Raw genomic sequence first — 25,478 nt, forward strand, 5'->3', positions numbered from 1 at the left:
ATTTATTAATTAAAAATAAACAATATATCTTAAAAAAATACGATAGAGAGCGTGAAAGAACGAAATAAATCATAATTGCAAAACTCAGAAAAAAAGTAAAAAAAAAAAATTATTTAGCAATGAAGACTAAACTAGAAGGAACTCAATAACAAACACAACACATAATGCTGGCCTGATAGAAATAGAATGTGTAAACAGGAAAAATTGTAAATTACGAAAGAAAGGAAGAGGTAAAAACAGATTCAGAGAAAGCGTCAAATACTGAAGACAGAAACGAAGATTGCTATATGGGTAATAGGAGTTTCTGAAGAAGAAAACCAAAACAAGGGGATAGAACAAATACTAAAATCAGTAATTCAAGAAACTTCCCTGCTTTCCTGAAGTTAAATGATTTGAAACTACATATTAAATAACCAAAGCACTTATCTAAGTACATGGACCCAGAATGAGCAATATCCAGGGGAACTCTAGTAAAATTACTGGCACTTAAAGAAAAAGGAAAAACAAAAACACCCTTGGGACATTTTTTTTTTTTTTTTTTTGGCTGTGTTGGGTCTTCATTGCTGCACGCGGGCCTTCTCTAGTTGTGGCGAGCTGGGGCTACTCTTCGTTGCAGTGCACGGGCTTCTCATTGCGGTGGCTTCTCGTTGCAGAGCACAGGCTCTAGGGTGCGTGGGCTTCAGTAATTGTGGTGTGTGGGCTCAGTAGTTGTGGCTCGCGGGCTTAGTTGCTCCGCGGCATGTGGGATCTTCCCAGACCAGGGCTCGAACCCGTGTCCCCTGCATTGGCAGGCAGATTCTTAACTGCTGCACCACCAGGTTTTTTGTTTGTTTGTTTGTTTTACAAGGGAAGGAAAGTAGGTTTATTGAGTACATACTAGATGCTAGATACAATATCCTGGTGCATTTAATTATTTTAATGTCTAATCCTCTGACAAAACTATAAGGTGGGCATTACTATTCTTATTTCACAAATGAGGAAACCACGGCTGACAGAGGATATAATGAAAGGGACTTGGAAAGAAAGATAATTAAAGTCAAACTTGGTCTTTATGATCTAGAACTGAGTCAAGTGGTTAAGTAGAGGAAGTTTCTCCATAGCACTGCCTTCACATTTCCCTTTTGGGAACGATTCTTTTTTTTTTTTTTTTTTAAACATCTTTATTGGAGTATAATTGCTTTACAATGGTGTGTTAGTTTCTGCTTTATACACCAGGTTTTTTTTTTTTAAGAAAAAAAAATCAGCGTTATTTTTTATTAAAAAAAGAGCATGTGACATGTAAGTAAAATTCAGTTATCAGCAGACTTTTTGACAACAGTGCTTTAATGCTAGTGGAGGGAGCAGGGACAGAGTAACATATTTAAGACACTTGAGAAGGAATATGCTAAGAATTTTATATACAGCAAAACTGGGCTCCATACACTAAAGGGCACATACGAACTGTTAATAACATGCAAGAACTTGGGGAATATGTTCTTCTGATCCCTTTCTGAGAAATCTACTAGAAAATGAGCTTCTGAAAACTAAAATGGCTAGAGAGACATCGAACCAAGGACTGGTGGTAAATGTTCAATATAAGTTATCTGTAGAACTAAAACTAAATGAGGGCTTAGAAAAAGAGAGTATAGTGTGTAACAGCCATATGCTCTGACAAGGTAAACAGTACAGCTGTTTTTAAAAAGCGGAGGAACAGAGAGCATATATTAAAATTATTTTAATCCTTTCATTAATCATATTGGTAGTGATATTAGTACTATTATTCAGAGACTGTTATGTTGTAATATACAATGGAACAGTTGGGTATTTATGGCATATTTTAATTCTGTCATCCCCTTTGTCTTTGACAACCAGGATTTTAGGAGTGGAGGAAAGGAGATACAGATGTAACAGAAAAGAGGTTAAGTAAAAGCTTGACAGTCTGGAATTTGAATTGGAAGTATCAATATGAACTCAAGAGATATTTTGTATATGTATGTATGTAAAGCTGTCTCTTGAAATATCATTGCTTACACACAGAAAAAAGTGCAGCGCCTTGGAGAAATGGCAGATTCCAGATCTAGGGCGCAAAATGTACAAGAATGAGCCTAGAATATATTAATAGCAAGGAAGTTAGTAAAGACTAGTTGAGCCATGTCAAAAAGACTCAGTAGCCAACTTGAAGAAACTCCCAAAGATTGTCAAAGAAGACAATTTGAGCTTCAGTAATCATAATGATAATTACAGTGGACTGAAATCCTTCAACTGTATTTAAATCCATGAGTTCATGATGATATTTTTAAAAAAGTGGTCACTTTTGGAAGATGATAGGAAACCAATTTGTTATTTTATAAACTGAAAAAAGGAAAAAATTATTTGCCTTTTCTATACGAACTGTACACATGAGTAAACTAATATATGAGGAGAGGTGTTTCTTTATAAAAATATTCCAGGGCTTCCTTGGTGGCGCAGTGGTTGAGAATCTGCCTGCCAATGCAGGGGACACAGGTTCGAGCCCTGGTCTGGGAAGATCCCACATGCCGCGGAGCAACTAGGCCCGTGAGCCACAATTACTGAGCCTGCGCGTCTGGAGCCTGTGCTCCCGCAACGAGAGAGGCCGCGATAGTGAGAGGCCTGCGCACCGCAATGAAGAGTGGCCCCCACTTGCCACAACTAGAGAAAGCCCTCGCACAGAAACGAAGACCCAACACAGCCATAAATAAATAAATAATTTTAAAAAAAAAAGTATTCCAACTACTAAATGAAAAAAGGAGAGAGAATATCACCGTTTTGCAACCACCAGTAGACAGCCACTGAGATAATAAAAAGGGCAACAACCAGATATGCTATGCATCCTATAATTTTGCCAGACACTATTCATAGTCGTGCTAAATGGATTGAAACAGAAGATACAGAGGACAGAGTAACAGGTAGAACTGTCCCAGGTGTGCAATCAGAAATTCCAGAGTTTCCAGTGGGAAAAACTCTGCAGGTCACATGGCCTAGATTCTTTCACAGATAAATTTTAAGAAAGTGAAAGGGATAGGGACTTCCCTGGTGGTCCAGTGGCTAAGACTCCGCACTCCCAATGCAGGGGGCCCGGTTCGATCCCTGGTCAGGGAACTAGAACCCACATGTTGCAACGAAGATCCTGAGTGCTGCAATTAAGACCCAGCAGAGTGAAATAAATCGATAGATAGGTAGGTAGGTAAGACTAAACTATGGTATCTAGGGAATGCATATATGGGTGATAAAACCTTTTTTTTTTTTAAATGCAAGGAGGTGATTACTATAAATATCAGGGTGACGATGACTTTTGGGAGAGAGGGTCTGGTGCGGGGACCGGGCACAGGGAAGAGCTTTTGGAGTGGCAGGCAGCTTGCTGTCTCTGTCTTGAGTGGTGTCTGCCTTACAGACGTCTCTTGTACTTGTATTTTAATTTACATAAAATAGTAAAACAACTAAAGCTGTTTTAAAACCTTTTAATAGTGTGCAAAGATATTAGATAGTTCAAAGTGGGAGAGGAAAATCTAGAAATTTGGGAAAAAATTCATTGAACTGTTTCAAGATATGACAGATTCTTCCTGAGGATTTAATACTGTTTAAGGAAAACACAAATTAAATGTAGGCGCTTAGAACACAATTTCCTTTTTCCTTGACAGTTTCTTTTTTTATACAGATACTGGATATTCATCTTGGATTGTATTCTTCACATATTTGAATTTAGTTTGGGACTTGCTGTTGAAAGCAACATGTCGTTATACTCAAGTGTCTCTGTTTGTGGCCCATAAACATAAACTATCATATATCATGTCAGTCCTAAATGTTTTAATTCCCCTCAGATTTCCAGGGCATATTCCTTGGTCAGTATTACTTTTTAAAAGTGAGAAATTAGATAAGATTGTGAGTAGTTTTTAAATCCTTTATTGTTTTTTGTATTTAACAGATTTCCAGCATCTGTGTGTACCACAGAATGGGGATTCAGTAGTGAACAGAACAAACACAGATCTCGTATATTCTAGTGAACCTCTGCAACTTATATTAAGGAAGTTCACGAAATTGATATTGAGGACAGGAGTGAGAAAACAGCTGATTTGTTATGGCCTATAACTGCCCATTTGAAAATTTCTCAGTGAACTTCAAGTAACTGTTCTCAAGTTTTGCTGATGATGGCTCCCTTTTAATTCTATGAAATTGTCATTATAGAAAGGAACTGTAGTAATTTTGGAGCAGGATGCTTTCTGGATACTTAATCCTGAATCCTTTTTTTTTAAGTATAGTTATTTTTAAATATATTATTTTTAAAATATAAGGTATCTGCATTTTAAATCCACCAAATCATTTATTTAGGTCTTTTTACTCCAAAGGAGAGGACCTGATGCATGTTTTGAAAGTAAAATGGCCATGTTTTCTTCCCCTCTTTTTTTTTTGGCTGTGGTGGGTCATAGTTGCAGAGTGCTGGCTTCTCTCTAGTTGTGGCTTGTGGGCCTCTCTCTAGTTGTGGCTTGTGGGTTTTCTCTCTCTAGTTGTGGCACGTGCGTTCTGCAGTTTGCGGCTCACGGGCTCTCTTGTTGAGGTGCGCGAACTCAGCAGTTGTGGTGCGCGGGCCTAGTTGCCCCGCGGCACATGGATTGCTAGTTCTCCGACCAGGGATCAAACCCGTGTCCCCTGCATTGCAAGATGGATTCTTTACCACTGGACCACCAGGGAAGTCCCTTCTTCCCCTCTTTTTAAGAGCACCTTTCATTTATTACCCAGTACCTGATTACCCAGTTGTCTGACTCAAGATTATACTAACACTTACTGGAGATGCAAATGAAGAGATGTTGCGTCTTTATGTTCTGGGCGCATTTTAAATATTCATTTTCTGAGGACATGATTTTTTTTTTTTCCCATTTACTTTTGCCATCATTGAAAATGCTGAGCTTAAGGCCATCAACTCCTGTCTTTTCTGATGCTGGTGAGGCACTGAGCCCTTCTGGAATTGGATTGGTTATAACTTCATGACAGCAAGGCGACTAACTGTCTCGTCCAGGGAAAACGAGATCTATTTCTTGGATTTTTCTTAGTGAACAAAAGTTTAATCATTTTACTAGTCTGTGGCAGATAGCTTCCTGTAACTCTTGTTAAGACAGAGCACTTAGAATTGTCTACAGATTAACCTGATATATGTATACATGGTGCAAACTATTTTTTATTTAATTCAGTTTTTCTACTCCCCTCTCCCCTTTTTTTCCTTTTTTGGGCAGGTAGTGAAGGCGTGGGATGCTCATGTGACAGCAGTTTGCTCTCAGGATGCCAGTGAACTTGTAAGGAAGCTTGGGGCAGATGATGTAATTGATTACAAATCTGGAAATATGGAAGAGCAGTTGAAATCTTTAAAGCCGTATGTATTCAAACAATGTTCATATTGGGAAGGTGGGAACAAAGACAGCTGATAATGCAAGCCTGAGATGGTTGGGTGGCCTTACAGTCATGTTGGAATCTTAGACAAGAATCTACGAAAACATTCCACATCACTAGAGGTTATTTAGGTTGGTTTATGTTTTAACTCCAGATGTTAATACAGCATGATCATGTAATGTAATTTGTACTGAGGAAGATATTTTGCTTACCTAGACTTCTGCTAATTTTTAAGTTAACTTCCTTTTATTGCTGGTGTGTAACAGGTCTGAAGGCAAAATTGGAAGTGGATTCCCTCCAGGGGCATTTGACACCACAAGAAGAACATAGAGCAGTACGTGAAATACACGATTAGTGTTTTGGCTTCATAATGAGGGTTTCAGAGAAGCAAAGGCAGTATAGATATCAGTAATGCGAGTCTGTGGAGGTTCTCGCTGCGTCTGAATGCCAGGCTGTGGTTTGACGGAGTGTACCAAGTGAGAGCGGATTCAGGAACTCTCTCAGGCCCTGTCCATCCTGACTGTGGCTCGGGCAGAGCCGGGGGTGCTTAGGAATCTGGTCTTCACCCAGCCCAGGCAAAGCTGCAGTGGAGAGCGTGCCTGAGGAGTATTTGGAAAGCTGTTTTACTGCTTCTATTTCAAAGATTTTTCCTTTTTTAAATTAGTTTTCAGAAGCTAATTATTCTTGCCCACTTTAGGTAGAAGTATATTTTCATGGGTTTAAAAAAAAAGGAGACAGAGGGAGCCCCTATCTGACGCAGCCCAGCCTCTCAGCCAGCACCGCAACTCGCAACAGTAGATGTTCGGCTGTGCAGCCAGGAGCAGCCGGCCACTTGTCATCCTGGAGCTGTTGATGGCATGTCCCTTCCTGCTCGGCAGTGTTCTAAGCACAGGCTAAGACACAGTGGCGAACAAGACACGTTGCCCCCTTTCGTGGGCTTGTATTCTAGTGGTTAGTGCCCTCAAGAACACTGATGCAGCGAAAGGGGAAAAGAAAGGCTGTTTTGGAGGGAAGAGGCTGTTTGCGATGGGGTGGTTGAAGAGTGCCTCTAAGTGAGGCATTTGGGCAGAGGCTTCGGGGAGCGAGCCAGGAGGATAGGACTTTTTTTTGTTGGGGGCAGGGGTCTTGTTCCCTGCTGTATCCCCCCCGACCCCGGGATGGTGTAGTGACCTACAATCGATATTTGTTTAATGACTTGTGGAGGGGATCTAGGAGAGGAGCACTTGTTCTAGGTGGAGATAACACCAAATGTAAAGCCCCCGCGGCAGGAACACGCCCTACGGCACATTCGAGGACTAACACTGTCCCTTGCGGAGATTCTGCCTGTGTGGCAGGACCTAGGCTTCCAGATAGTGGTAGTTTCGGTCAATCACCTCTCCTGCTGCCTCTAGGAGTAGCAGCAGAGACAGGCCAAGGCCCACCCTTTCCCCCCATCCACCTTGAGTGTTTTGCACGTCTGGAATCTTTTGCCAGAGAAGAGAGGCCCTGACAGGTGAAGGCGAGAGTGCCCCCAGGCTAGCCTCCCCCCAGGCTAGCCTCCCGCCCAGCGCCTCCCGCTCTTCCTCCGCGTCTCGCCCAGAGGCCCTGCCCCTTCTGCTTGCTCTTGCCCAGTCAGGAGTCCTCACCAGCTCGCAAATGCAGGCTGTTATTTTTTTAATGATCGCTGTAGTTAAAATTGACCTTTGTAACTTCTGCCTGGAGGTTGGCCACCTAGAATCCACCTAGAATAAATTTGTTCCTCCTTCCAAATAGCAGCCTTTTAGATTTGAATCCTAGGGTTTTACAGCAGGAAAGGGCTTTGAAATCCTTCAGTCCTACTCTATGGCGTTATAGTCGAGAAAATAAGGGGCAGAGGATTTAGGAGTTTTTTTCATACTCAGGGTCATGCCACTTAATCATTAGTGGGAGAGCTGGGTCTACAGCCTGGTCTCTGGACTTCTTTTTGCAGGCAGTGCCAGTTCTATAATACCAGGCTGCCCTTAAGTTTTATCTAAATGAAGTGTCATCATGTTTGTTTATCCAAAATTTGGGAATGAAATAGGAACTTAAAAGTAGAAACTTAAGCAGAAACTTAAACTCATAAAAAAGAATTTTTCTGTTCTTTTCTAATGAGGATAGTCATCTAGTAAGGTCATTCTCCTGCACTTCATATCTTTTAATTTTTATTTGCCCTTCTTTAGTTTAGTCCCATGAAAAACTCAAGAGCCACAAAGTTGGCCAAAGCTGGTTTTAGAAGCTTTGATGTTTGACTTCATCCAGATGGATTTAGGAGGGAAAAAGGATTTACCAAAAAGGAATTCCTCTATTAATTTGCTTAATATATAAGCATGCATTCTCTAAATAGATCTTTGTTTTCTAAAGTATTTTAAGGCTTCATTGGGTTTTATCCCCTTTAAGTAGAATGTAGCGATTATAGCAATTTTAGATTAGATTTAAGGAGTTGAATATCTGTCAGTTCCTGTGGATTCCATTATGACTGGATTTTTTTGGCATGTTGGAGCAGAACTGAAGATTGAGAGCAGGCTGTTGATTTGTCTTTTGCATTGTGCTGACGTGCATGAAACCAAAAGAAGAAAATTCCATAAGGTGAAGAGGATGCTTCTACAAGCAGTTCTGATTGTGGAGGGAATACAAGCAAATGACTTGTGTGGGTCAAAACCTAATACACTTTTCTCTCAAGTATTCATGTGAACGAAAGAGTACTTTGACTTACATTGGATGGATAGCTTTGCAGTTTTCTATAAAGCTTGAGTCAGGGTTTCTCAGCCTTGGCAACCTCAGTTTCTCAACTACTGACACTGTGGGCTGGATAATTTCTTGTTGTGAGGGGCTGTTCGGTGCATTGTAGGATGTTTATCATCATCCCTGGCCTCTAGATGCCAGTACCCCCTTCCCACCGCCTCCCCCAATTGTCACAACTAAAAATGTCTGTAGACATTGCCTTATATGTCTCCTGGGGGCCAAAATCACCCTTGGTTGAAAACCACTTGTTTAAGTCATTCTTAAAGTATTTGAAAATAATATGATTTTATGATTTAAAAAGATGGCATTGACTTACGGTGGAGAAATCCCCGAGATCCAGTAAGTGGGTGTGCCCTTTTCTCCTTTGTCCGGGCATCCACCCGCTGCTGTCTGCGAGCTGTCACGGAAACAAACGCTGTAGCTAACTGGCGCTGGGAGTGAAGGCAGCTTGGATAAAGGCTGACCAGGATGTTTTGATTTGATTCTTCCTCTCCAGGTTTGATTTTATCCTCGACAGTGTTGGTGGATCCACCGAAACATGGGCTCTAAATTGTCTCAAGAAGTGGTCAGGAGCCACGTATGTGACTTTGGTGATTCCTTTCCTCCTGAACATGGACCGGTTGGGCATAGCGGATGGCATGTTGCAGACAGGCGTCACCGTGGGCTCTAAGACGTTGAAGGTAGGGGGAGAGTCTTGGTTGGTGAGAGCAAGCAGGCCCCTGGGGCTTCTGGAATTTGGTTTCCTCCTAGCCAGTTTCTTTTCTCGTGGAGCCAGCACAGCACAGTGGCTGCAAGCAGGGCTCTGGAGTCACGTACTGACGGGGTACAAATTCTGGCCTCCACTTGGTAGCTGTGTAGCCCCGTGTAAGTTACTTAGCATCACTAAGCCTCAACATCTTCACCTGAGAAATGAGGCTAATGGTGTATCTCCCTTACTGTATGTTATAAGGATTAAATGAGATAATCCACCCATGTGAAGAACTTGGCACAATGCCTGGTACCCATGACGCTCTTATTAAATGTTAGCCTTTATTTATTTATTTTTAAAATTTATTTATTTATTTATTTTTGGTGCGTTGGGTCTTTGCCGCGTGAGGGCTTTCTCTAGTTGCGGCGAGTGGGGGCTACTCTTCATTGCGGCGCATGGGCTGCTCATTGCGGTGGCTTCTCTTGTTGTGGCTCACGGGCTCTAGGTGCGCGGGCTCAGTAGTTGTGGTGCATGGGCCTAGTTGCTCCGCGGCATGTGGGATCTTCCCAGACCAGGGCTCCAACCCGTGTCCCCTGCATTGGCAGGTGGATTCTTAACTACTGCACCACCAGGGAAGTCCCGTTAAATGTTAGCCTTTATTATTAGCTATTATTACCGCTCCTGATTCCATCTGATACACCTTCTGCTTTTTTCTTGTCTGCACCTGATGGCTCTCTGTTTCACTGTCTTAATACATACAGTCTCTTGTATATGAAGGCAGAAGCGTCATTAAGACAGCGTAGAGCTGGCTGTTTTCATGGTAGTAACACTGGGATATGCCAGTGACTCCCAGACTGGGGCTTTCGGACCTTTAGAGGTCCATGGGAATTTTTTTGAATTTCAAAAGCCTGAAGGAAGGGGCTTCCCTGGTGGCGCAGTGGTTAAGAATCCACCTGCCAATGCAGGGGACACGGGTTCGAGCCCTGGTCCGGGAAGATTCCACATGCCACGGAGCAACTAAACCTGTGCGCCACAACTACTGAAGCCTGCGCGCCTAGAGCCCGTGCTCCGCAACAAGAGAAGCCACCGCAATGAGAAGCCCGCACACCGCAAGGAAGAGTAGCCCCCGCTCGCCGCAACTAGAGAAAGCCCACGTGCAACAACAAAGACCCAACTCAGCCAATAAATAAATAAATAAATAAATAAAAACCTGAAGGAAATTGTATTCTTCCGTCACTGAGGCTACAAAGACTAATGGAACCATCATGCTTCTTCTGGAATTGTATCAACTTGTCTTGACAGTACATGTCCCATGTGAATCAGAAATTCTAACTATTGATGGCATTCTGGGGGTTTCAAAGATTTGATTTTGTTAACAGGGCTGTAAGGAGCTATGTCACCCAACTGAATTCACACATCCCGTGCATGGTGGGCCTTGAAGACTAGTGCAGATCAGCCCTAGTACAGGACTGATAGCAGAGCTTCAGAGTGTGCTCTCTACCCGACATGACAGTGGTGACAGAGGCTTATAATTTCATGTTATGCACTGTTGGTAATTATAGCTTATTGGTTTAAAATCTGAATTAGTGTTGAAATGGAATAAGTGACAAGAAAATATACATTGTTTTTTTTAATTAGACAAAATACTTCAGGCTCAGGAAAAAGGCAGTAGAAGGTTCCTCAAGGGTGAAAAGGTTGTGAGTCATGTCGACCTAGCCAGTGCTGCCATGTATTTGCAAGATGACTGGCTTGAATAATTATCTTTAGCTCTTCTTGATTCTCGAAATTAATTTGGAACCGTTTGGGGGTGAAGTTTAGGACTTTGGTGTCTTGAATGCTGTGTACTAAGTCCCTAGAGGTGGTGAAGAAGAGCTGTGATGGAGGAGACTGCTGCTCAGTCCTTAGGAGCTGGGTCTGGGTGACAGGAGTGAACAAACCGGGCGCTGTGCTCCGGGTTCTTTAGTTTCACTTGGTTCAGACGGCAGCCAGAAGCAGTGTCCACGGGGCGCTTTGTGGTGGAGGGAGGAATCTTAGCTGTCCTTTGTCTCTTCTTTCTCTTTTCATGAAACTCGGGCTTCCCAACTGCTTTAAGATATAAGTTTAAGTTTTCCATAAAATTTCACAGTTTGAATTGCAGTGAGACCTCTTACAAGTTAAGCTTCAGAGCTATCCTCTGAGAGTAAGACAGGCATAGCTCTCTTCGTTTCCCTTTCCCCCGTCTTGAAAGATGATAGTGGTACTCTCACGTGAAAACCTTCTAAGTAGTTTCTGATGTCTTTCTGAGAATGTGCACAGTTAAAGCCTCATTGTAATGCCTGCCTGCTTTGGTTTACTCTCTCCTGTAATGGCCTGGAAAACCTACACAGACCTCTTAGAGCAGAATATAAAAATTCTGCTGTTGCAGACCAAATGTTTCACTTCACAGGGCAACCTGCTGTAAAGAATTATAGATATGGCAGTTATGACCACCACTGTTCCTCTTTAAAACTCTAAACAATGATCAGAAGGTTTTAATTATAGTCTATAAAACCAGTCCTATGGAGAAGTACATGAGCAGGTCTTCTGTGATTGTAATTAACGGGACCTGCTCTCAGCTTGGGACAGTCCCAGTGCCTCTGGTGTCTAGCCACCTAAGCCTTCAGATGTGTTTTTGTTTGTTTGTTTGTTTGTTTTTAAGTTAGTTGTCTAGACCAGTGCTTCCTGACCTCTTTCACGCTCTGACACACAGAGAAAATGATAGTATTTGAATAGCGTATCGAGACCATTCTGGGCCAAGAGCAAACTACCTGGAGACTTGCGTTAGCCCAGGCTCTGCCTTGCTACTCCGAGGGCTTGTCATACCTATTCTAGAGTGAGCTTGGCTCTATTTACATCTGTGGTCCTGAGATAATGATCAATGGTGACCTCTTTAACTCTTACAGGTGTTCCAGGTTAGACAATAAGGGTCACTCAGCCAAACCAGTAAGCTGTTCCTGGCACACTCATTGCGAAGCTCTGCCTAGACTACAGCTTGGGTTTGTCTGTCTCTCCACAATCTTAAACTCTATTTGCATTGCCCCAGTCTTTCCTCAGTAAGCTTTACTTTCAGCACTAGGTAAATATTTATCAAATATTTTCGATGTGTCAGGCACCTTACATACATTCTCATTTAGTCCCTCCAGCCCCCTTGTCAGCTAGGTGGTGGTACCTCCATTCTACAGGCCGGGAAACAGGCTGAAAGTGGTAGCTTGACCTAAATAACACAACTATCAAGGCCTGAGGTAGAGTAGCAGGGGAGTTCCACTGCACCTGCCGGCTTCATGCCGTGATGGTAGCTGATCATCATGCTGAGATCGTGCGGTGAGCTCAGTGGAGAAAGTCTGAGCTCGCCCAGCAGCTGGGGCAGGTGCAGGGAGGGAGGCGGCGGGGAGGTACTGGCTGGCCCCCTCCTGCCTCTGGGTCGTCCCGTCTGATGAAGTTTAGTTGGCAGGTCGTTGAGGTATCACTGAGAACCTCAGCTCACTTGCTGTTTTGATAATGGCCTACCCTACCTCCGACATAAAGAATAATAATCAAAGTGGCTATGGCAGTAGAGCGGTCATGAACCCTCTTGGTGTAAGATTTTTGCCTAGCTTCACCAGGGGGCATTTGCCCCATAGTAGATTAGGTGGCTTGGGACTTGCTATAACTATAGGGGAAGATCCAGCCATGACGCATGAGGAACTTTATGCTTTGTTTTGCCTTTAAAGCTGTCTTAATTCCTCTCAGAGCCAGAAAAAAATTTTTGTGATTGGATTTCTTGTTTAAGATCATATTTTGGTGCCTTTTTGCCCTTAAAGCATTCTTGAATTAGGTAAAAGCTCTTTTCTGGTGCCTCAGGGCTTTATTCAAACCTTGGTAGGGAAAGTCTAGAGGTCTCAGCCCCTCAGATGTCCTAGGGAAGAAATTGAGTGTGTAAGATTAGACTGTCATTTTAAGGAGAGCTTTGCTGTGCTTACTTGCTCGTCAGTCACAACTTGGGGGAGAAGCCCGAGTTCACATGGGTACATCTCTGTTCGTTCACTTATTTATGAAACATTTATGGAGCACCAACTGTCTGTCAGTCACTGTGCTGAGGTGCTGGGTGTACAGCTCATTGTGGCAGCAGGAGATGGGAAAGCAGTTTGTCTGTCTTAGTCATCCAGGCAATACTTTTCCCTAAATTTGCATTTAGTCACATTTCATCCTTTCCTATATTTGACACGTTTTGTTTTCTTTTTAGCATTTCTGGCAAGGAGTCCATTATCGCTGGGCTTTTTTCATGGCCAGTGGTCCATATCTAGATGACATTGCAGAACTGGTGGATGCAGGAAAGGTAAGTGTGTTGCCAGGGCGTCCCTCGTCATCTTGGTGACCTGCCCAGCAAGCCTAGTCAATGGGAACTCTGCAGAGGTAGGCTCGGCCAATGTCCACGCTGCCTTACACGCCGAGTTTAAGGGCTGTGTTTTGGGTTCTGTCTCCAGGGGAATCATAGCCATAGACTGCTGCATGTGAGACAGAGCGTACACCATCTAGTGCAGCCCCTTTGGTTTGTAGATGAGAGGCAGGCCCAGGGGGCTTATGTGATTTTCCCAGAGACACTTGGTTAGATGGTAGCAGAGCTGGGATCTACAGCTGGGCTGCTGATATTTTGATAATGGTCCTGAAAAGAAGGCACCATGAAAGCAATTGTTGCACAAAGGTGGGGATACACTTGTGAGTTTACAATTGAGTTGCTTCTTGAGCTTCTTTAGTCCGAGGGTGAGGCTGCTTTGGAGGCAAGCAGATTTCCAGATGAGCAAGGAGATCAAACACTGTGGAATCTAAACAGAACTGGACTAGAAGTTAGGTCCCTGGGTCTCCTGTTCCCAGGCCAGTGTAATAAAATCGGCAAATAAATGGTACGTCTGAGAGAGTCAGTGGGCAGGATGTGATTCAGGACTGATGGCGATTTTGGTAGAGACAGCTGGTTGGTGTTTCTGTCTATTCGAGTCTGTCCTGCAGCGGACTTGGTGGGGAGCGACTACTGCTTGGAGCCTGGTCAGCCCTTTTTGGGTGTCGAAAGGCCTCTTAGGGCTGATGGCAGTTGAAAGACTCCTTAGCTACCACCTGCCTATTTAACTTCTTGCGTGGTTTTAACGGCTCAGACATGCCATCTCTGGAAGTATAACCCTGAAGGCAAACTCATATTCTGGCACTGATATTCGTGATTTTATTGAGAAATTATATGGAATTATAAATGAAGGGAGGGCTTCCCTGGTGGCGCAGTGGTTAAGAATCCGCCTGCCAATGCAGGGGACACGGGTTCGAGCCCTGGTCCGGGAAGATCCCACATGCCGCGGAGCAACTAAGTCCGTGCGCCACAACTACTGAGCCTAGGCTCTAGAGCCCGTGAGCCACAACTACTGAGCCCACGCGCCCAGAGCCTGTGCTCCGCAACAGAAGTCACCACCATGAGAAGCCCGCACACCACAGCAAAGAGTAGTCCCTGCTCATCGCAACTAGAGAAAGCCCGCGGGCAGCAACGAAGACCCAACTCAGCCAAAAGTAAAATAAATAAATAAATAAATAATGAACAAATGATTGGAGAGGCTTATGCACCCTAGAGGGTTGCATGAAGTCATAGATGAAATGATTCTCATTTTATAGATGAGAAAACTGGCTCAAAGGGATAAAGGGACATGCTCAAATTTGTAGACGTGGGACCAGAACTCATACCTCTGACCCCAGTCCTGTGCTTTTCCCTCCTCACCATTAAGCTGCATTCTTCGTGCTTGAAGCTGATCTAGGACTTTAGCTTAAATTGACTTGTCCTTGTCATTTTACACTGGGCAGGGAAAGGGTCTGGAGCAAGTCCAGCGTCACACCACGTGATCCTTGCTAAGCCATATGGAAAGAGCCCCTTGAAATGGGTTTTCTTGTGCTGGCACCTGACCCTTGCTGGCCCATCTCATCTTTCCATTTTGGTTCGGGAAAAAAAATGTTTTTAGGAACTGCTGGCTGCTTTTTGTGCATTTAGTTTTTTTATTCTATTTCAGCCAAGGAACTTATGATAGAAAATGGCCCACTACTGTTTCCCAAATATTTTGGTTCCAAGTTTGCTTGACTCTTCTCAGACTTCTAAGTCTTGATGTGTACTGGGTAGACAGGAGCTCAGCCTTGCTGTGACTGCAATGTGCCTCTCTGTAGGGATCTCCCCATATCCCACAGGGATGCTTATTTTATTTCTAGGAAGAAGGAAATGAGCCATCATCAGATGATATGGCCCATAGTTCTGCATAGTGCTGAATGGGGATGCAGCCTCGTCATTAGAGAGGCCCCTGTCCTCCAGAAGTCCCCACACTTGTCCTGACGTCTGCTCCAGACTGTCCACATGCTTATCATTGCTCTTTTGTGTTCAAAATATTGTGACGCTCTCTCTACCTAGAAATTACTATTTATGCAACAGAGAAGAGAGGTGTTTGTGTACATGTCCCTATTGAATTTGGTAGATAACTGGTGGAATGGCTAAAAGAGGACATGGTAGAAACAATGATGCCCTTCAAGTGTCCTCCTCCAAGGGTGAGTGAGGAGATGTTCCTTTGGCCTTTGATTCTCTTCTCACCAGGGTTATTTGGGCTCAGGAGTCATTTCTGACAGTGAAGGGCTCTGGGACTATGGCGGTTGATATGTGACACTGGATCCACGGAGAGGTCAGTTGTGCTGTGCATCCTGCTTCTTTGTGGGTGTGAGAGGTTGTTGCCTGTCTACACTGGAAAGTTGGAAAGGATAACAGAACAGATCTGCTTACACATTGTGTGGTTAGTAAAGACTGTTAAGTTGGATGAGGACACTGAAATCCTTCCAAGCTTTGGCTGAGTGCTTAATGAATCTAATTAGCAGGTATCCGATACAGGAGCTGGAGTTGTTTTTTGACAGTGTGAGGCCATGAACCAAAAGAGGCTACTCTTTTAAAATACTTTAAGCTTTGGAATGAATAATACATTTGTAATATTCAAAATCCAAAAGGTAGGAAAAATTATTTCATAGACTCTTCCTTTGACTCCTGTTCCTCAGTCATGGAGATTCTCCTTGTCAGGGCCCCAACATTACCAGTTTTTTGGGCATTCCAAAGATGTTTCGTGATTCAGTAGGGTGAAACAAAAAAATGATTTATAATTAGCACAATGAGTTTAATGGTCTGCTACTGAAACTGTGCCTTATGCCTGAAGTTTATTGGCATTTTCACCTAAGCACAATAAACATTTCCTGTTTTTATACTATTTAGCAAACTGTTTTCGGTGGGGTGCCTACCACAATGCATGGGGCACACATATACAATGGAATATTACTCAGCCATAAAAAGAAATGAAATTGAGTTATTTGTAGCGAGGGGGATGGACCTAGAGTCTGTCATACAGAGTGAAGAGAGAAAAAGAAATACCATATGCAAACGCATATATATGGAATCTAAAAAAAAAAAAAAAAAAGGTACTGATGAACCTAGTTGCAGGGCAGGAATAAAGAGGTAGACATAGAGAACGGACTTGAGGACATGGGGTGGGAGGGCGAAGCTGGGGTGAAGTGAGAGTAGCATGACATATATACACTACTGAATGTAAAATAGTTGGCTGGTGGAAAGCAGCAGCATAGCACAGGGAGATCGGTGCTTTGCGAAGATCTAGAGGGGTGGGATAGGGAGGATGGGAGGAAGGCTCAAGAGGGAAGGGATATGGGGACATGTGTATGCATATGGCTGATTTGCTTTGTTGTGCAACAGAAACTAACACGGTATTGTGAAGCAATTATACTCCAATAAAGTTCTATTAAAAAAAAACACTTAAAAAAACAAAACAAAACATGAAAGAAACTTGAAATACTGGTTGCTGCACCTGAGGGGAACTAGATGGCTGGGGATCAAGTATGGGAGGGAGATGATCCTTCATACCCTTGCATCTTTTTGAGTATGTGTACGCACATGTGTGTTCCTGTACTTATTAAGGCCATTGGAGTCCACAGGTCCATTCAAGCTCCTAGGTGACCAGCCAAGCTTCTTGGTTGAGCGATGATGTGAGTATCTCGGTTTATTTATTTTAGCCAGCATCAGAATAGTTCCAGTGGAACTTATTTGAATTTAATTCAAAACAGTTACTGAGGGCTAGTGGGCACTTTGCTTTGCCCAGTAGGGTGTGGAGAGGTGCATTGGTCACGCTGAATTACATCCTGAGCAGTGCTGGCCACCAGAACTTTCTGCAGTGATGGAAATGTTCTCTGTCTGCATTGTCTAGCGTGGTAGCCACTAGCCGTAGGTGGCTGTTGAACACTTGAAATGTGGCTAGTGCAACTGAGGGACTAAATTTTTCATTTTATTTACTTTTGATTAATTTAAATTTAAGTAGCCACATGTAGCTGGAGGTTAACCATTTTGGACAGTGCAGCTTTAGAGACAGTGTAATAAGTTCTGAGGCAAATGATTTCCCAGACCCGCCTTGGGATGGCCAGGCCCTAGTTTTGCAATGAACTGTATTCCAAACTTTGAACTCCTTATTTGCAGCTGGATTTTTTCTCCCATAGAAAGAATGTAAGAGCTAGGGACTGAGTCCCTGGGACCACTACGAGCGCGTTATCTTGCCAGATGTGGTAGGTACCTCACAGCCTTGATGCTACTGAAGTTTTCAGATGCTACTGAAATTGTTTCTGTGGGGAAACATAGGCCGAGTTTCTCCCCTCACCTTCTGGCTAGAAGGAGTGCCTATTTTCAGGGGGGCCTAGGGACGAGTCCTGGGAGGCACATTTACTGCCTTGGAGAGTACCCCGCCCGCCCAATCTCACCTCCTATCTTCCAGCCTTGAGTTTTCCATCTGGGGCCAGGAAGTTCAGAAATAGCCAAGTCCGAGCAAAGCCCACCTTTTTCTTCTTCATATCTGCTTAGTTTAAGCCCCCTTCTTCCCCTTTATCCCGACCCAGGAAATACTGATCCTGTGGCAGAGCTCGGGGCCATGCCTGTCCGAGGGGTGGTGCTGGAGCTGTGTCCTGCCGCCCAGCGCTGGGGCCCGTCCACAGGTGTGTGGACAGGGATCGCCAGGGGCCTTTAGGTCTCCCTGGGTCTCTGTCTCCTCACACTCCCCACCCTCTGAGATCAGTTTCTGTGCCCCGTGGAGGCTGCGGCCGAGGGTCTGGGGAAGAGGTGACAGACTCGGGCTTCCCTCCCCAAAACACCCCCATGCCATGCAGTGATGACATCGGCTGTCTGGGACCCTCAGTCTACTCCTCTGCTAAGAGCTCTGACCTTGCACTTAGCACGTAACCACCTGCGCTTCCGTTTCCTAATCTATCCAACAGGCTGGCTCAGAGGCTCCCCCGCTTTAAGCTCTACTGTTCTGTGATTTGCGCAGGGAAGTGGGGATCGAGGGAGAGCCTCTCTGCAGGCCACCGTGCCTGCCTGGGTGCCATCCTCTCTCCGCCAGCTCCCCGAAGCTCCTGTGCTGAGAGGGTTTCTGCCTGAGAGGCAGGGAGGCTTGCCCAGTGGCTGAAGAGCAACAGTGTTCTGAGGCCACACCAGGGAGGCTGAGGTTCCCATGGTCCCTATTCTCATGGAAGGGACGTCAGGCAGCGGGTGCCAAACCCCGGGGCCTGGTTTTGTGCAGCCTTTGTTTAGGAAGGGAAAGGGCAATCAGGAGAGCCTGAATTTGGGTCTGAGACTGGGAATGAATGCCGCAGCCGTGGGCTCCCGGTCAGCTGTGTGCCCCGCGCGTCCGCGTCGCCCTCGAGTGTGGTATCAAGCCCGCCGCTTTATACCAGGGCTCCCTGAGCCGGCCAGACTACAGCAGTGTCATCACATAAATGTCCCCACCTCACCGTGAGTAACCTTTCTTTCCCCTCTCTGGGTTTTTGCTCTGATCCCTTTGTCCACAGCAAACAAGCATTCCAGGTCTGATGTGAGGCTGTGTGTAGACACTGCCTCATTATCCCATTAATCTCTGTTTGCTGTCATATATTCAGCCAACAGTGGCATTTGCCTGCCTGTTAATTGAAAGCCTCTTTTTCATCGTCACTTACGGGAAGAACTGAATGCCCGTTATGCTACAGTCAGCCCTGTGGGATTATCCGCCACAATAGGCCTGACCAGCCAGATTAAAGTGTGCCGTCGCTGCGGGCTGCCTGGGTCATCAGTTCAGGGTCTGTCTCTCCGGTCAGGTTCTAAAGTGGACGGAGCTAGGTGGGCAGGCCGCTCATCCTGGAGTGGAGCAGGTGGATTCCCGTTCCTTTGTGACCTCTCGTAACGCCGCTGCTGGTGTCCGGTGCTCAGTGACAACGAATGGGTGTTATTGCCTCCTTTCCTTTCTTGATGCCTCTCTCCGGTGCCTGCTTTGTGTGCCTGCTCTGCGTCAGTGCCTGGCACTCAGAAGGCAGACATTTAGCCTTTGTGGAGTGGGTGAATGTGCATGATACAAGTCAGGAACCCTAAGCATAAGGCAAAAGGCTGCAGTGATTCCCTCCCTGATGTGCAGAAAACTCACCTCTACCCCTAGAGATTCTGATTTAGTTGTTCTAACAGGAGGCCAAGGACTCTGCATTTTAAGCATGCATTCAGGTGATTCCTTTTCAAGTAATCAGCATCCAAAAAGCACCGTCCCAGCAGCTTGAAGGAGAGGGACGGGTTCGGGAGGTTTTGGGTGGGACATGCAGAGAACAACTTGGATGCATTCCACTCTTTTACCAGACAAGGCAAGCAGGTTTCCTCTAAGAAGGCAGCTCAGATCTGTTCTGTTCACAGTGGCCGCCATGCTGGGGGAGGTTGAGGTCACCCTCAGCTTGCTGGAGAGGGCCACGATTATTCATCAGTGGTGTCCTCCACAGGTGCAGATGGGAGTGGTGGCCTATGGACCATGCATCTGCTATCTTGGTGGCCTGGAGACTGGATCCTCAGGTGGCGCAGTCTGTTAGCATGAGGCAGGCCAGCCAAGATGCAGGCTGTGATGAATCATTATAATCCTTGGCTACCTTTCCCTCCCCTTAAGATTTTAGGAGTAGATGCAGAAAGCAGCTGCTGACATATGAAAGGCTTAGTGCGTAGTGGAGAGAGCACAGGCTCTAGCACCAGCTTGAATCCTGCTTTACCACTTAGCAGTTATGGGACGTTGGGCAACTTATTTAACTCTGCGCCTTAATTTATTCATCTGTAAAATGGGAATAATAATAGTACCTACCTCATAAGGTGGTTGTAGGGATTAAACGAGGTAAAATATACACAGCACTTAGAAGAGTGCCTGGCACATAGGACAGTATGTGCTAGCTGTGACTTTTATGAGCTTATTGTGGTTTATGGGTACAAAAGAATTTTCAACTCTGGAGAAGGGAACTTTTGGAGTCTGAGACGCTCTCTGGTGGCAGGGCTGTGAAATTCACACAAGAGGAAGGTCCGTCGGGTGCATCTGAACACCACAAGAGCACTTACTTCTTCCTCTTGTAAAAGGAAAAGGGTTGCGAGATGTAGGCTTATGCCTTCTGACAGCTTATACCTGCCTGTGGAGCAGTGGCAGGTAGTTCACTGAAAGCGCCAGTGGATAGTTAATGATTTTTGCTTGAAGTTTTGAAAAGGATGAGTTCAGTTGGATTCGTGCATAGGGAGAGGGCGCTAACTGGTCCTAGTTTCAAAGGAGGTTGCTGGCAGTACTAACGATACAGTAGAAAGAACCAGCAGCACTCAAGCCTTTATGCGCTGGCTGAGCTGGCGTTCCTGTAAATTCCAGCTAGCTGCTCTGTGGCTTAGCAAAGCCCCCAGGGCAGCGGCAGCCAGGGAAAGGCCACAGAGCCCACACAGGACTCTCGCTTCCCAGTTATCTTACTGGTTTTCACCTGACACTTATTATGCTCCTGCTGTGTGCCTAGCGTTGTGCTGGGTGTTGGGGGGTGGATACAAAAGAGGTGACTAGCCCACAGGTGCGCTAAGCTTTGACTGAGTAGACAGGCCAGACATTCAACAAACTGAAACAATCCGTCCCTCTTCTGTGCACTGCCTGTGAGGGGCCACGGGGACACACGCAGCGAGAACCTTGGGACGCCTTCTTTGGCATTTACCACGCAGGACGGCGTGGCCGAGACAGGCACTGGGCTGTAGCAGGCCGTCTGTGAGGAGGGCCACACAGGCCCTGCGGCGGTTCAAGGAGAGGACGCGCCGCAGGCTCGGGTTGGGGCACACACCCCACGCTCAGACAATGGCAGCTAAGCCCATCTTGGTAACGCGGGGTCCACGGAGGGCGGAGGTTGGAACGGTAGTGGCCTCTGGATGCTGGCCTCGGGCGCCGTGGAAGGGCTCTGAGCAGGAGAGCGAGGCGCCCAGCGTGGAGCTGGAGTAGGTTACTGGTCGGGCTGGGCTCCCTTACACAGGAGACGCGGAGAGGCAGGAGAAGCAGGGGGGCAGGCGTCGTGCCGGCCCGCCTTGAGTTCCTGACCCGGGGGCACCACGCAGACCGGAGAGAGGCCCGCCCGGGCTGGGCACGCGACGCAACCGACTACCGACGTCACCCGACTTGACCCACGCGTCTGTTCTCACCTGCTCGTCAACCTTTCTTGTGTTTTACAGATTCAGCCAGTTATTGAGAAAACCTTTCCATTTTCTAAAGTTCCAGAAGCCTTCCTGAAGGTAGAAAGAGGACACGCACGAGGAAAGACCGTCGTCGGTGTCGTTTAAATAAACACTCAGTTTGGTGCCTTGTGGGCTCTTATTTGGTGAGTGCCTGTAGGCCCCAGCTCTCTTCTAGCCATCCCTTTCCAGCTTAGACTAGAAGTTTCATGAAGTACATTTAGCACACACACACGTTTCTGCCAGTCATTTCCTGTCTTCTGAGTTGACCAGAGACGGATTTTATAGCCACAGCCCCACCCTGTCATCACCCTGCTCTGCCCAGAGCGTTCTCGTGTCACCTGCCCGCCGAGCTCCTCCGTGCCAAGCGCAGGGGATACACACGTAAGCAGGGACACGACGTGAACATCTCTGCCCTTGGACTTGTCTATAAAGTTGCTGAAAAGTGCCTATTGTGTTTTTCAAGCTGTTCTTTCACAGCAGATTTGCAAACTGTGGCAGCACCTTCTGTTCTAGTAGCTCAAACTCTGTTTTATCATCTTAATGATTGTGAGAGATGAGAACTTTCAGCATGTGGAGGGATGGCAGCATGAAGAGCTTACTTGAAGCTAATTCCTTCTTAGGGTCATGGTGAGCACTTTTCCCACTGGCCAAAGTTGCCTTTGATTTTTATTCCATCTGCTCCAGTGTGCGGTCATAACAGCCCTTAGAGTTCTGAATCTCTTAGGGTCATGTGTAAAAATCTCGCCAGCGATTTGGTTGTTTATACTTTTAGAAAATGAAAGGTGATGTAAAGTTTGTTAACTTTTTAAAACCCTTACTTTTTTGCATAAGGCTAGTCCTCTTTCAGCAACTGAAACGTGCTTCTCTGGGGACTTTTCCATGGAAATTACCACCATTCCATTGGGGACCAAAGTTCTCCAGTTTGACCTGAAATGCTTGCGTTTAGGTACCTCGCCAATAAACCCGTTGCGGCTTTTGAGTCTCTAGTCTGTGCCCTCTGATCACTGACGGTAAGTGTCCAGTTCCCGCCACGATCCCCTCATTACTGCAGCTCAGCTGCTAGCGTTTGGCTTCTGATGTAGACCTGTCTGAGTAGCCTTCTACTTGGTTTCTTCCTGCTAGACACTCGTTTGTAGTGTTGCATGAGGGTTTTTCTCTAGAATTGCTGTTCTCACCAGTACAAATTTACCTCAAAAGCAAGATGTTTTTCCAGGTGTGAATGAGCCACTTTTGACTTTTCTGAATTCAACCTCAGCTCTTTCTCTTTGAGGCCTCCCAGTGGTAGTGAGGGGCACCTCTCCTTACCCTCATGTCCACTCAGAAGAGTGGAGTGTGCCCCTTCACCACTGAGTCTGGAAAGAGGGTAGTCAAAGATCTCCCCCTGCTGTTATTCTAGCAGCTCTGAAACCCACCTTGTCCAGATCAGACATTTGTTTCTAATCTGCCTGCTGACCCTCTTTGAAGTGTTGTTACGAGGGCTAGAATGGATTCTCTCAGATTTCATCAATACAGTTAACCAGAAACAAGTTTATTCAAGAGATAAATTCAACACAGACTAGACAGTCTTACCCCACCTTACTGTAGTGAGACACACAAAGGCCCGAGGCCAGAGCTGTGCACCTAAGAACAAGACGCGTGGCAGCTGCTGCTGGACGTGTGCGAACATCTTAAAACTGAAGGTAAGCTACTCTGATGGCCGCCACTGCCCCCCACAGGCTCCAAAGGGTCAGCATTTTACAACTGGAAACATACTGAGTAGCTAAAAAGGAAACAAGGTTTGTTCTTCCATGAGGACAACGACATGAGGACAAAAAAGAGGAAGCGTGTATTCAAGGAATGTTTAGCAGTTTTGTTCAAACTAGAATCACTGTTTGTTTGAACAGCACTGACTGACTGGGCCAGGGAGTGTACAATCAGCAGCTAATCATTTTCAATTTCCACTGAAATGCTTGCTGCGTCTTAGGGTTCTGAGATTTGGCCAGCTAGGATTGCTTCAGTCTCCTTTCTTTCGCTTTCTGGAGAGAATTGCTGGTCATCCTCTTGAGCCTTCCACACCTCTCGTTTCTGCTCCCAGAAGTACATGACCTGAGGCTGTCCCCCAGCAGTCATAGCAGGTGCGGGGCCCTGGAGCCTCACAGGGAAGGCAGCCCCGTGCAGGCCTCGTGCCAGTGCAGCTGGACAGGAGGGCAGGAAACTGGGCTAAAAGACCTGAGTTTAGCAAAGGCCTGCGTAACGCTGCTTCAGAACTACCTGTAGATGAGTGAGGACGGGCTCATAAATTAGGTCATGGTAATACTGTTTCAGTAGCATCTGCAAGAAAAGCACTACTCACTCACATGTGACATTCTAGAGTGGCTTAAAATAATCCAGGTCCTGCTAATAAATGTTAGCAGACATGGACATGCTATCTTTGTAAATATACTAATTTTTTTTTTATATATTTATTTTTGGCTGCATTGGGTCTTTGCTGCTATGCATAGGCTTTCTCTAGTTGCGGCGAGCAGGGGCTACTCTTCGTTGTGGTGCGCGGTCTTCTCATTGCAGTGGCTTCTCTTGTTGCGGAGCATGGGCTCTAGGCACACGGGCTTCAGTAGTTGTGGCTCACGGGCCCAGCCACTCTGCATCATGTGGGATCTTCCTGGACCAGGGCTTGAACCCGTGCCCCCTGCATTGGCGGGCAAATTCTTAACCACTGTACCCCCAGGGAAGTCCCCTAATTTTTAATATTAACAGAAACATTTTGTTTATACTTAGTTGCTTAAGGTAGGTCTGACTAGATAAGGCTTTCCCCACTTTGCTATACGGCATAATTAATAAGTCCAGAAATCAGAAGATCAAGGACCAAAATTACAGGCCTAATAAATGATTTCTTCTCAGATGCTGAACAGTCTCCTACCTTACAAACTTAAGCTTCTGTCCTTCCCTTTAAAGTACAGGACTTGTAGGTCTGCAAGGTCGGTAAGTTTGTTCTTGTTCTCTATCTTTGGAAATAATTTAAAATGTACATAGTCTTGCTGCTAATGAGGCAACCTGTTTAAACAGCTACTGAAAAGAAATGAAAGGGATGAAACAAGAGGAGAATAAATGACTGGTTTAAAACGATTCCAGTCTTTTGAGAAGATGAGTGGTTGTCCTGGTCACGGTGCTGTGATTCAAGAGAGAATTTAGAGTTGTTGAAGGAGCAGGTCCACTTTCTTCTTGGTGCTTCTGTCTGCAGTCCTTGTTTTTTCTTTCTTTTTTTTTTTTGTTTAAATAAGGTAGCCGAAAGACCTCCAGAAATATTCCTCCTGCATTCTTTAATTCAGGTCTATAGGACCATGGCTTCCCACACTTGTGTTAGCTTCTCTTTGCTGACACTGTTGAGGATAAGGTGATTGTGATCATACTGTGTACCCCCTGAAAGACAGAAGAGGAAAATGATAGAGGGAAACATGCCCACATGAAGGGGCTGTAGCAGACACAGTTTATCATCACAACACCAATGTAACAAGAGTAAGGCAAGGTGTAAAACTATGTGCCTCGAGGAGACAAAGCAGGGAGGAAAGCCCAGAAACACACTGAGGGCCGAGAGGTTCCAGCCTCGGGGGGGTGATGTGTTAAAGCCCCATCATACGGCACCAGGTGGGGGGGGCAGAATCTAGAAATGGGAAAAGGAGTAAAGAGATTGTGACAAATATTCAGTGGTGGGACTGTGGATTTGAGATACCAGCAAAAAAAGCAGGCGGGCCTGAGTAGAACGGTCATCGGAACAAATTTTGCATGAACAATGAAAAATAGTTGTATTAGGTCACAGGGGAGGTTTGAATGATACCCAGAAGTATAGGCAGGGCAGCACTCCCACTTCTGGGAACCCACAGGCTGTGTTGTATAAAAATTCATTGCATTTAACATGCTGAGTTCCATTAGACTGTAAAACTAGTATGGTTTCCCTTTCACCAGAATATTTTTTTCCAAGGGTGCCTACTAGATATTTCAGATTCTTCAGCCTCATGGCCTCTTCTTTCAGTGGAGAAGTATCATTAACAAAAGAAAGGGCCATGTGATTTTTTTCCAGTGTGGAGTAAACATCCTTTCAGATACCTGATCCTTTTCAGCATAAGCCTC

General features: G+C 45.4%; 2 protein-coding genes across 5 annotated transcripts in view; one reads left to right on the forward strand and one right to left on the reverse strand.

Moving 5' to 3' along the window:
- Nucleotides 1–21,819, forward strand: part of RTN4IP1 (reticulon 4 interacting protein 1) — a 110,075-nt gene extending 88,256 nt beyond the window's left edge. For all 3 annotated transcript variants that reach the window (XM_007190649.3, XM_007190647.2, XM_007190648.2), the window contains 4 exons: nt 5,226–5,362; nt 8,618–8,801; nt 13,050–13,142; nt 21,372–21,819. In XM_007190649.3, the coding sequence (XP_007190711.2) occupies nt 5,226–5,362; nt 8,618–8,801; nt 13,050–13,142; nt 21,372–21,479 (522 nt within the window). In that variant the 3' untranslated portion in view covers nt 21,480–21,819. The remainder of the gene's footprint in view (nt 1–5,225; nt 5,363–8,617; nt 8,802–13,049; nt 13,143–21,371) is intronic.
- A 1,062-nt stretch (nt 21,820–22,881) lies between these two features.
- CRYBG1 (crystallin beta-gamma domain containing 1) overlaps nt 22,882–25,478 on the reverse strand; it is a 232,880-nt gene continuing 230,283 nt past the window's right edge. For both annotated transcript variants that reach the window (XM_028168717.2, XM_057527737.1), the window contains exon 22: nt 22,882–24,770. In XM_028168717.2, the coding sequence (XP_028024518.2) occupies nt 24,682–24,770 (89 nt within the window). In that variant the 3' untranslated portion in view covers nt 22,882–24,681. The remainder of the gene's footprint in view (nt 24,771–25,478) is intronic.

This window comes from Balaenoptera acutorostrata, chromosome 14, assembly GCF_949987535.1.
Source record: "Balaenoptera acutorostrata chromosome 14, mBalAcu1.1, whole genome shotgun sequence".
NCBI classification, from domain to species: domain Eukaryota; kingdom Metazoa; phylum Chordata; class Mammalia; order Artiodactyla; family Balaenopteridae; genus Balaenoptera; species Balaenoptera acutorostrata.